We start from the raw sequence: 12,116 nt of genomic DNA on the forward strand, positions 1-12,116 counted from the left end.
AAATTCACAGCTTTGCTTCTCTACACTAAATTTGATGTGTTTTTTTCCTGCCCACAGGGCTCCCCAGGTCTGACGGGAAGTCAGGTAGGTCTTTGACATACAACCAACTTTCCCCCACTGGAACTGGGTCTGTTTAAATTCAGTAGCATTCATTTGGCAACCATTTTCATAGATGCCACTCTCCCCTGACAATTGTTGTTCCCTTCTAATTTAAAACGTTTACCAAAGTCCTTCAGCTCAATCTTCAGCTTCACTAAACCGTAAATGAGCGGAGCTATCGTATGCTGCCCCATGTTAATCAAACATTTTGTGTTTTTTTCTTTCTGTGATTGAAAGTTAATGAGTTCAGGACTCTCCAGTCGCGACTTTAGTGAGCCTCACTCAAGGAGTCAGTGGTGCCAGTGCCTAATCTACAGATCTTCACCCTTAATTTGAAGGCTCCTACATAAGAACTATTTAACTGCTTCAAAAACAATACATAGCACATTCATAAGAACTACATAAGCATTCATTAGTGATAATGTCAATAGCCACAAATAGGCATATGGTGTGTTACTGTATGTCAACATTGTTGCAGCAAGTGACATTGCCCTAACATACTCAGTGAACTGACACCAGATCCTTGTGTTGGTTATTGACGTAAACACTTGACTGCTTATGTAGTGCTTCTGGATGTGCTATGTCGTGATTATGAAGGAGTTATGTATACAGCTCTTATGTAGGAGCCTTCAAATAAAGTGTTAGCGAAATATGTTGGTTCTGTTCCGAGCGTGAGATGGAACACACACACAGACACATCCTCTCTTAAACGTGTGATCAATTTTCGCTGTCCGGCGGCATTGTGGGATGAGAGAGGCATAAGCAGAGAGGCATTTTATGAGCTTGGACTCCAGTATGCGTTCTGAGAACCGCAGTATTTACCCTCCCCTGGGTCTGGTCCATCCCAGCATAGATCTGTCAATCACTCAGTGACGGGATTGTGTGTTTACCCAGGGTACCCTGAGGGTATTGTAGTCTACAGGAGAAGCTAAGAGCATGGGTTGTGCTCCAGAATAGGTGTGAGTTTATTATTTTAAGCTGGGCCTCCTTTAAAAGCCATTATGTCTAACACTGTGCCTCACTGCCAGTTGGTTTGCCTTGAAGTAAATCACCTTCAACCGAGTAGGCGCTGTGAGAAAATAATCTTGTCCACAGACTGCTTGTTTCCTTTTGAAGAAAATGTCAAGGAAGGTGGTGGAGCTTTTATTCTAGAGGAATCAAATATTTATAAAGTTACTTTATTCAAAAAGAGTCAAATAAAATATTAACATTTGAAAAAATTCTTTTTTTTTTTTACCCAGTTCCTCATTGAATTTCTTCTTTCACACACCAGATAGCTGGCACTACTGTAGGTTCATTGCGCTGCATTCTAATTGGCTAAGCCACTAGGTTTTTACAGTGCATTGAATCAAAGTCGAATGGGGGAAACCCAAATGGGTGGAGCTATTGAAATATATCAAAGCTTTTATTTATTCGCTGAGGTCAGTGATCGACAGTTTGCAGTAGCTCCACCCACAGCCTGTTACTTACCACTGGAGCTCTGTATGTGAGCCCCTCTCTGTTGAGTGGGAGAAACCGTGGCAACGCTCTACAGATGTCTCTTAGCAGCTGTGCCTGGTTGTGATCACAGCCAGTCCGGAGGCTCCGGTGCTGTTTGTCATCAGGGCGCTAATTGAAATCAGGAGAGCGCTGATCTTGCGGGGAAGATCGAGCTCATTCAGGGGCGAGAGCTAACTGTCAACAAGAGGAAAAGTCAGACCAGAGCGCCTCTGTTTGTCACACACGCACGTTCTGAGCATGTGCGAGCTGTACTGTACAGTGGGGTGTGCTGCGTTGTTGTTGCTTATAGCTAACGACAGCTTCTCACGCTAAACAAAAAAAAGGCAGATGTGCCCTGTTGAACATGAACGCAAAGCGTTTTGTAGGCCATTAAGCTCGGTCTGTCCCGGCTTAGCAGCTAGCAGATGCCAAAACTGGCATGAAAACGTACCCACTGCTCCCTGTAGGCTGAACCGTTGCTGGGCAACAGCTAACGTTAACAAGCTGATTGACAACCATGCCGTTTATGGTCAGTTTTTTAATGCTGTTAGTCTAGTTCTGTTTTTCGGTGGGGAGAGAGGGGGCCAAGCTTGATTTTTATCTGATGTGCTGTGTTTGTAACAGTTTTGACTGAATGTTTTTTAAATCTTATTTCCTCTGTCTGTGCAGGGATTGGCGGGCCCAAAAGGTGATAAGGTAAATGACACTCAGCAGCAGGTGTCCCTGCAGTGGAACATAGCTCTGTGTAAAGAATGAACACGATTACAGTCCTGCCTCACTGCACTGGAGGCCTCTCTCTTGTGTGTAGCTTCATAACAAAATCTCTGGTAAAGAAAGCACAACAGCTTTAACAAACTGGGAAGGGAAATATTGATGAAGGAAGCCCTGTTAATTACTTGTTTCCTAATTAGTATTCGTCTCAGTATTAATTCCTGTGTGCAACCAACCAATGGAATCAAGTCCACTTAGGTTAGTCTCTCTATAACCCTCAGTTTTATTGCACATAAACATCCACTTTGTCTTGGCATTGACACTGCCTGTCCATGCAGATGTTTGGAGTTGAATCACTGGTTAGCTTGAATTATTGATTCCAGATATTCTGTGTTATTGTGTTTGCATTGTAACTAGCCATGCGTAAGAGCATCTGCTAATGCCAGCAGTGTAATATTATATGCTTTTTTGACTGTTGCATAATGTGGCAATATTCTCTGTATTACTGTGTTTTGTTGTTTGCCCGTTAGTAAATCTCCAGTTTCTTGCAGGGGGACCAAGGAGATACAGGGCCTAGGGTAAGTCCCTACACTGTGAGGATAATGTGTGCAATAGATAGAAACACACTTCCACTAATGTGCTGCGTAGTCCTGATTACACCGATATCCCACTGAAATGTGGCCCTGAGGTGTACCAGACCACGGGTTTAATCTGGTTTTGATTCAGGGACCCTCATCCAGCCAGTAAAAAGTTATATTTTAAAATATTTTCCCAAATCTATATACGTATGGTAATTGCATATGCAGTCTGGCCAGGGACCCCCAAGGATGTCCAGTGGTCTGTGGACCTCCTGTTGAAAACCCAGATTCAAGATCTAAGACCACACAGCACCTCTAATATCCTGTCTGATTTCCAATCATCGGTCCACTGCAGTCATGCTGTTCAGTGCCACAGTTGGTATAGAAGCTTAGTGTGTGTCTTTTTCCTTTCCCTAAAATCACAAAGAAGATATAACGGAGGGGCTCAGAACAAAGGTAAAATAGATAGTTTTGTTCCACCTTGAAATACAACCGCCAGGTATTAAGCACATCTAAAACCGTTATAATTCATCCCCCACTAAAGTGTACTCGGTCTCCAGGCAGCACTTAGCAGAGGTGGGAAGATCAGAGACATTTCCCTTTCTTTTCTTTTTTCTGAAGCACTATATCAAACTGTGTCAGCACCACGGATGCGAAAGGGCGCTGGTCCTGAAGATGGATTAAAGACAGGTGTTCCCGGCTGAACCTGAAAGAAAACCTTTTAAAAACTGTTTTAGAGATTAATAATTGGAACACATCAAGGGTGGCCTTGACAACTGCTTGAGCGGGATAGTTTGTGTTGGTCAAAGGCCTCTTTTATAACGCATTTGTAGGAGCTATGGAGGTCAGACAGACTGAAACAGCACAGCTCTCTGACTGTGAGAAAAGGGAAGAGACTTCAGCCCTTTTGTGTCGTGGTTCAAACCTGGGCTGTGTATGCTGTGTTTATGATACAGACCTGTGTCACAGCAGACCTGTGTGAACACATTTTTTTTGGGGATTCAAATACTTTCCAACATGTTACTGGTGCCTATAAAGTACTCCAAACCCCTGCCTTCTGGTCCTCTTAGCAGGCCCAGTTTCACCAGGCAAAATTAATAGAGCACAGAAAAGCATTTTAAAAGAAATACGTGTTTGACCCAGGTCTGATGCACAAACAGGCCTGAATGATGTTATACCTTGAGGATCTCTGCGTGGGACTGACCTGTGCTCTGAACACAGGAATGCAGCTTTCGTTGTATTTTAAGCCACGCAGTGGAGTCAGACCCCAGTGCCCTGTTTATAATCACTCACTATGAAGCCATCTCTGACTACAGACACTATTTCATGGGTAGCAGTCTTTCTTGTCTGTAGAAATGAAGGTGGTCCCAGGCTTAAATGTGCTGAATATGAAATGGAAAAAGTTTCAAAGGCAAGAAATAAGTAATGACAGTGGAATAAGCCCCATACTGAGGAGAAATGAAAACATTGAAAAAAACACCCTCCTTTATTTGACATTATAGTATGATAAGAACAATATTTATAGATTCATTCACCATTGACTTTGATACATAATAATAACAGTTAATATCACATGTATATTTTTCTGTAGGTAATCATGGCATACATGTGTGGAAGCCATTAGCAGCCATCGTACATTACTTCATGTGCTTAGAGAGAGCAGGGCCTGTGTTTCATCGGTGTCAGAGAGGGAGAAAGAAGCGGAGGAGAGAGAGGGGGATTGGGAGAGAGAGGGGGAGAGTGGGAGATGTAGAGAGAGAAAGAGGAGAGAGAGTGGGAGAGAGGGAGATTGAGAGAGAGGGGGAGATTGAGAGAGGTGAGAGGAGAGAGGAGAGAGATGGAGAAGGAGAGGAGAGAGGGAGAAGAGAGAGCTGGAGATGGAGAGAGAGAGGGAGAGAGTGAGAGAGACAGTTTGAGCCCACAGTCATGCCATTCAAACCACTGTTCTTTAATATAAAGCACATGGTCATGCTGGTATCCCTGTGCTCTGTGGTTTCTCCTGCCTCTAAAAACGTCTCTTACAGTCTGTGGGGTAGAGGAACGAGCAGCCATTGAAATGTACAGTATTTGACAGATAAACTGCACTCCAGGACCAAATTATGCGACCTCACGGCACTGCATCGCCACGCTGTTCGACCGCTGCGGTTCTGTCATGGCTCGCGTTCAGAGCAACCGTCGACATCCGACCGCAAGCGCTTAACTGGGACGATGTTCGTTCTCTGAAAACGCGCGCAACGTTGTTGTTTTCTTTCACCGTGGTGTTTTTGAAAACCGATATGTGGATTTGGTAAAAAGGGAGATGCGTGCAGTTGTTGAATTTTGCGCACATACAGTATATTCTGAACACATTTAGTTTTGATACCTCTCAGACCTGAGCCTGAATGTATGACATCTCTTCTGTGTTGCCCCGCTTGTCGTCACCACCGCTTGTTTTTTGCCCTTTTGCCCCCCTCTGATACCCCAGGGTCTCCCAGCGCACAGTGCCTCTGCAGCCCTGCTCAGTAACCAGATCCTGGCAGTGAAGGTTTGTGTCCATCGCCCACCTCTCCTCACAGCAACCTTACCTCCCTTATGGACCTGGAATATATTGGAAAATATACTGAAATAAATATACATAGAAGGGCCTAACAGCTGCACTAATCTCATAGTGGGTATACTGGGACTTGAACCACCAACCTTCCAGGTCCAAGTCAAGCACCTTAGCCACTAGGCTAAATGCGGCTCTCTGCAACACTTCATAATAGATGGGCAAAATATACTAATTACAGCCACTTTAATATATAGCAATAAATTACACTTTGTGAAATATAATTATCATCATATTTTCTTATTAATTGCAGTATATTCTATTTCCATAAGGGTTCACAAGCAGCTCCACACCTTCTAACAAGACAAACTTCCTCCTGCCACCTTTCTGTCTGTGCTCTCTCTCTTTCACTCCCTTATTCCTAATATCTTATTCCCCTCTTCTTCTGTTTTTCATGAATGCGCTTCCCTCTTGGTTTGGTCCTCCAAGCTCAATCTGTTTCATTCTTTCCCCCTCTCTCTTTCTCCCACCTCTTCCTCTTTGGTTTCCTGGCCCTGGTGTTCTTTCCGCCGTTGGGCTCTGGAGTTCATCCTGTTGGGAAGAACTCACCTTGAAGGTGATGGTTCTTCCCTGTTAAACTTCTTCTGCATGCTGGTTTTCAGGCATATGCTCCATTTCAAACTAATGGAAAGAAAGATGAAAAGTAATTGGACCTTTCAGAGAGTGTTTTTCTTCTTAGAAACCAAGTATAATTTGTGTGTTTGGCAGAAATAAAAGTTGTAATATATACAAACCAGAGACATGCTTAGTTGCGAACAAGAATGTTCCTGTACTATAATTATGAGATAGTATCTCAAAAAAGCTGTTTTTTTATTATTTCACCATAACTGTCTACCCAAATTTATGCCTGGGCAGAATTTAAAGCAACTAAAAGTCTAAGAAGTCTTCAAGTATTCTGGACTCTTTGGATCAAGTTTTCAACTGCTGAAATTATTAAAATATCGGAGTCAAATTTGAGTCAAGCAATGGGTCTGTCAGACTATATGAAGCCAGACTATTCCTGATGCTACAGAAAAGTACAAAATGGTCCATAATTTGCCAGACCCCATCTACATTTGATCTACAGGATATAACAGCACCATGCAGAGTTGAGAAGTTATTTTTGTTTAGTTTTCACTTCCTCTGCATGCTCTAGTTTGTCCGATTCAAGCACCCATTCAGGGAACTGCAGCCCTGGTCTTGGAGAGCCACAGGGCCTAGAGTAGGTGAGTTAATCACTTGCTTTAACTGTGCTCTCTCTCTCTCTCTCTCTCTCTCTCATCCTCAGGGTGATCAAGGACAGGCTGGCCCTCCAGGACCCCCTGGGGCCCCAGGTCCAAGAGGCCCCCCCGGACATTTGGGGAATGATGGGCCCCAAGGCCCCCCTGGAAAGGCGGTAAGAAATCCTATCCCACAACCAATCTTCTATTTCATTTCACTACTCTTTTATTACACCCCTACCCCTCCATCCCACATCCAACCTGAAATCTCACTTTGGCTCTTTTCCCACGATATCATGCAGTACATCATGAACCCTGAACCATGAACCAAACCATCATGAACCACGGACTATTGAGAACCACTGTAGCCTAGTGTGAGGAGTTTTCAGACTGCAGTGAAAAACAGGCAGTGAGTGAGCAGTTCTTATAGGAATGGGGAGGTCAGTGTTCTTGCATGAGGCCCACTGTTCATAGAGAGAGAACCATCTTGGGTCTCCATTATAAGCTGGTCTTTGCTGTACTGTAATGTCTACCAGGACACTCAGGAATGACCTCAGCGGGCGCAGCCTTTCATCCGCTGGTTTTAAATGGGAACGATATGACTCTTCAGTATTATTAACCTGGAACACGAGAATGGCCGCTCTGCACACCAATAATCTGCAGCTCCTAATCCGTCTTTATGCGGCTCCTGTCGAAGAAGAGGACAGAGCACTCCACCCACTCCTTCAGCGACCTGTCAAAGACGGGTGCAGATCACGTCAGCAGCCCCCTGTCCGTCCTCCGTCTCTCTCTGATACAGCTATTCATTTCAGTCTCAAAGGGACGGCTATCAGCCGGCCGGCATGGTTTTCACATTAACTTTATCGCTTCAAAGGTCAGTGTGTTCGCGTAGACAGCGGTTTAACGATACGGGACATGCACGTCCGTCAGGGTTGTTTTTCGTTATTTTACCCGACGTGACTTTATCTTCTGTGTGTCCCTGTGCTTCCAGCTTTGCATCTGAGCTAAATTTACATTAAGATCACCTGGCTGCCTTGCTGTTGGCATGGCAACGGAAAGTGGAAGCTGAAGCGGAATTTCGTTGATTTTTCAAGCCGTTAAAATTGATTGAAAGAACTTGCGCGCTACAAAGTGACAGAAGGAAATGATGTCAGTCAAACTGCCTCTGCATCTTGTGGGCAGATGTTACGATTTAAAATAGCCAATAAAATCCTATTTTCCATTAACCACCGTGTTATCTTTTCTTCCTGATAGTCTTTCATCAGCCGTGAGTTGTGATTTATGGTGCGGGGTAATGTGTTATCACCGTAGCTATATGATACGCATATGTCCAAAATCATTTTTCTATTGAAAGGCTGCTGTATGTTTCCATTCCATTGTGTTATATCCAGTCTAGGTGCAGGGCTTTAGGTAGGAACTCGTATGCATTTAGTGCCAGTGTGGGTACATTGCAATGCAGTCCAAAAAACAATCTCCTCCTTCCCAATCTTATAATTGGCACGTGGCACATTAGACAAATTCAAACATAGCTCATGTAAAACAGGGTAATATGTTTATATATAAAGGCTTTTTACTTAAGTCCCCCATATTACGAATTAAAGGTCTCTATTTGTCACAGATCCTGCTTCAGTACCGGTCTCGTACTTGCTTACTGAACATCGAGGCTGTTTGAGCAAATGCCGCCCCCTAGTGGTATAGTGTATGGAACTCATAGTTTTTCTATCCTGAACACAGCGAACGGTCACACTTTACAATAAGGTTCCATGAATTGGCCTGAACTAATGTAGTTGTTAACTAACTACTTCTGAAAAGTGAATCTGTACTGCTCTGTTAATGTATTTGTACATCACTAATTCATGTTAACAGCTGCATTAGTTATTGACAATTCATACTGGAATGAAAAAGTCAGTTAATGTATTTGTTAATGGTTAACTAATTATAGGTACATCCTATGATTTGCTAATGTATAAATATTCTTGTACAGATAGTTGTTAATAAATGCATTAACTGAGGAAAAAGTTAATGTACTTAACTGTACTTAAATGTACTATTTGCCCATCATTAATTCATGTTAACAACTGCATGCGTTAGTTAATGGCAATTGATGAACCTTATAGTAAAGAGTGCCCCAGGAGACATTAACCACATAAAAACAGTCTGTCCTATGATAATGACCACTGTCTGTGCTCTCTGCAGGGCACTCCAGGAAAAGATGGCATTGAGGTGGGTATAGTAATGGGAATCTCTGTGTGTACACTGTTTTGTACTGATAGAATTCATATCACAGTGTTTTCCATGTCCCTAAAGGATTTCTTTCTCTCACTTACAGGGTCCGAGAGGCCCACCTGGAAGACAGGTAAGACCAATCTCAACACATCTCAGCACATCTGTGAACTGAGAACTGGCCAAAACAAAACTGCCCATATCTAAACTTTTCCTGCTGCTCGTAAAAGTCTGTGGGGCTGTGGACCATCCACATGCTCCAGAGTGAACCTGTTTTATGAGTGTTCAAGGCATTATGGCCCTGCACTTTGGTACCGTACATTACCACACCAGTGCCAGTTGCACAGGATTTTATTTGAAAAACTTATCAAAATCCTGCATCTTCAATTGACTTCCATATAGATTTTAAAGCCTTTCTCCCAATATTTCACATTCATTATTAACTAGGCCCTTGTAACAATATTTCCCATTCATTATCCCCTACATTTGGTGCGTGGAAAAACAAGAGGTTTGCAGTTTCAGAGAGACTAGAACATTCTCTCTCCAGCCCGTGAGTGTGAACAGCCTGTGAGGTCTGGCTGAAACCCAGTTACCCCCCTCACACGCTTCAGACAGGGGCCTGGCTCGTCCACTAGCCCTGCCTATTTGTGAAAATCAGTTTTAATAGAAACAAACGGCCTGGCTAAACGCGCTCTGGTCTTCTGACAGTGCTGACAGTGGATCCAGCCGATAGCCTAGTGGCTAAGGTGCTGGACTGGGACCTGGATGGTTGGTAGTTCAAGCCCCAGTGTAGCCACAATTAGATAAGTGCAGTTGATGGGCCCAAGAGCAAGGCCCCTAACCCAACATTGCTCCAGGGGGCCCCTGCTTAGTCAAATCAACTGTATGTCGCTTTGGATAAAAGCGTCAGCTAAAAAACTGTAATGTAATGCAATGGATCCCAGAGGAGATGAATCCTGAAGGAACCTAAGGATACTCTTGCTCTCACAGTCAAGGGAACTCATTCTAAAAACACTGACCCCTAAATCTGTGTCAAGACTCTTTGCATTGAATATACTGTGTTTAGTGTGATATTAAACCTCAAGCATAGACTGCTAAACCATGGAACTGGATTACAACTGCAACAGATACACCTAGTCTGTTCGGAGTTTGAATGAATCCTGTTTGAATGAAGTTCTATGGTCTACCAGTTTAAACTAGTAAATCCACTGATTTATTTCATTTTGTATTCTTTAAAGTCAAACACATTTAGTTGTATTGTGGTATTGTATTTTCTAAAAAGTGGAATGTGAACATTTTTAAGAACATTTTAAACATTACCTCCTTGGTTACAAAGAGAAAATGGTCATTAATATTACTGTGATTCAGCCATCAATAATGCAAACTTTTAAAGTTTTTAGAAATTTAGAGTCAGAATTTAAAGTAGTAAAAATATCTTAATGTCTATTTGCTTTATTTGTCTATATCTTTTTGAGGGGAGCAGAAGCTAGATCTCCCCTCATTCAACATCTTTCCTGCATTACACTGTTTTTCTCTTTATTCAATCGCTAAGTATGGGGAGAATTAAGCTGCTTACATTGCAGATATACAAGAAAGACATTCTCGGTTCACTTGTGAAATGTGTACTCTTTGTAAAGGATTGCAAATGGCAGTGTCTTCACAAAGGGCAAGGAACACATTTTTGCAATTCAGAACTTCAGAACCATGGTTTATATTTTTGAGTCAATATTTTCCAATGAGGACGGTTTAGTCACAAAAGCTGTTCCCAAAAATCAAAATGGAGGGCTTTTCATGTGTCTGTGACCCTTCTGTCTTTTCCGCACAGGGGGAGGACGGGGAACGGGGAGCTCCTGGGACCCAGGGCCCCCCCGGGGCTAAGGTGTGTTCATGAGCGGAGCAATGGTAGCACTTATGCTAATGTGTGTGTGTGTCTATGTGGGAATGTGGAGATTGCGAAACACAAAAGACACATTTTGAATACTCCTCAATGCTGATGTGGGGTGGGGAGGGGGAGCAGTCATGGTTGTGTTCACAACTTGACAGATTGTCAGTTCAATTGAAAGGAAAGAGTCACTCCCATTGTTGAATGCATCTGCTGCTACTTATGTTTATTGTGGTAGCAATTTACAGCATACCAAACATTGCTTTTTCACAATTCTCTCATGCTGAAAAAAACCCCCCAAAAAACATCTGACTTCAGATTGCAGTACATTTTACCAGCAAGAATCTCATGAACATGTGTTTTGGGGGCTTGAGGCAAAGGGAAATATTTTTCTGATAAACCCTTAAGGCAGGAACATTGTGTTGACATGCCAACTCTCTTGATGAAGGCAACTACCCATATGATATATGATTGATTTTGACAAAGAAAAGATAGTGCCAAGAGCACGCATGCAAATTTACATATACTTTTCATATTAGTTAGTGGAGTTTTTCTAAGCTACGTCATCAGATATTTGTCCGACTCAAAGAAATGCTATCTTATAAAGCACGGTATTACACACTGGAGATAGTAAAAATATTATTATTTTTATTTTTATATTTTATTTATATATTTTTTCATTAATTTGTTGAGCATACAGTAACTTAACACAGGCTAATATTCTGTACGTGAGAGAAAAATAAAAGGTCTTTACAGTCGTATTACACTAAAACAGTCATTTTTTGCAGTGTAGTTTTGTTTGCTGTGAGTGAGGGTGACATGTTGACACAGGCGTTTGCGTTGTGGCCTGCAGGGGGAGCAGGGTACTGCTGGTGTGGGCGAGCGGGGGATGGACGGGATGCCAGGCCTGAAGGTGAGGAGTGGGGTGGGGTGCTGGGGGGACAAGAGAGAGGAGGGAGCGGTGGATTAGGTGGGACTGGGTACCATGTCTGGTTTCAGGTGGGACGGTGGAGGACCTGCCCCAACCAGTCTATTTTATTCTGCCCAGCAGAAAGGCAAGAACGGACCATTCTGCCCAGCAATGCTCACCTTTTCATACCGTCAAAATGTAGCTACTGCTCACTTTGCCGAAAAACGAAATAGTATCCATTACTAAAATTGTAAAATCAATCGCATCTTAAAAAGACGACCAAAGCTGCATGACTTCGCGTCTGTGTGCCTTGGGGCAGTTCCTGTATGCCTTGGGGCAGTTTCTGTGGGCTCCACCATTCCTGCTGATCGATTTCACACAACTCATCTATTGCTGTTATGCAAATCGTGCTCTGCTGCATATTTATGTTTTTCGTGGGTCTCTTTCG

At 43.0% G+C, this 12,116-nt stretch overlaps 1 protein-coding gene across 1 annotated transcript in view; it reads left to right on the forward strand.

The window, feature by feature from the left end:
- The window catches only part of LOC133133243 (collagen alpha-1(XXIII) chain), a 105,822-nt gene that overhangs the window by 82,430 nt on the left and 11,276 nt on the right, over positions 1-12,116 (forward strand). The window contains exons 7-15 of the mRNA XM_061249343.1: positions 58-84; positions 2,248-2,274; positions 2,841-2,867; positions 5,332-5,391; positions 6,722-6,829; positions 8,850-8,876; positions 8,983-9,009; positions 10,702-10,755; positions 11,612-11,671. Coding sequence (XP_061105327.1) covers positions 58-84; positions 2,248-2,274; positions 2,841-2,867; positions 5,332-5,391; positions 6,722-6,829; positions 8,850-8,876; positions 8,983-9,009; positions 10,702-10,755; positions 11,612-11,671 — 417 coding nt within the window. The remainder of the gene's footprint in view (positions 1-57; positions 85-2,247; positions 2,275-2,840; positions 2,868-5,331; positions 5,392-6,721; positions 6,830-8,849; positions 8,877-8,982; positions 9,010-10,701; positions 10,756-11,611; positions 11,672-12,116) is intronic.

This window comes from Conger conger, chromosome 7 (genome assembly GCF_963514075.1).
Source record: "Conger conger chromosome 7, fConCon1.1, whole genome shotgun sequence".
Lineage (NCBI taxonomy): Eukaryota > Metazoa > Chordata > Actinopteri > Anguilliformes > Congridae > Conger > Conger conger.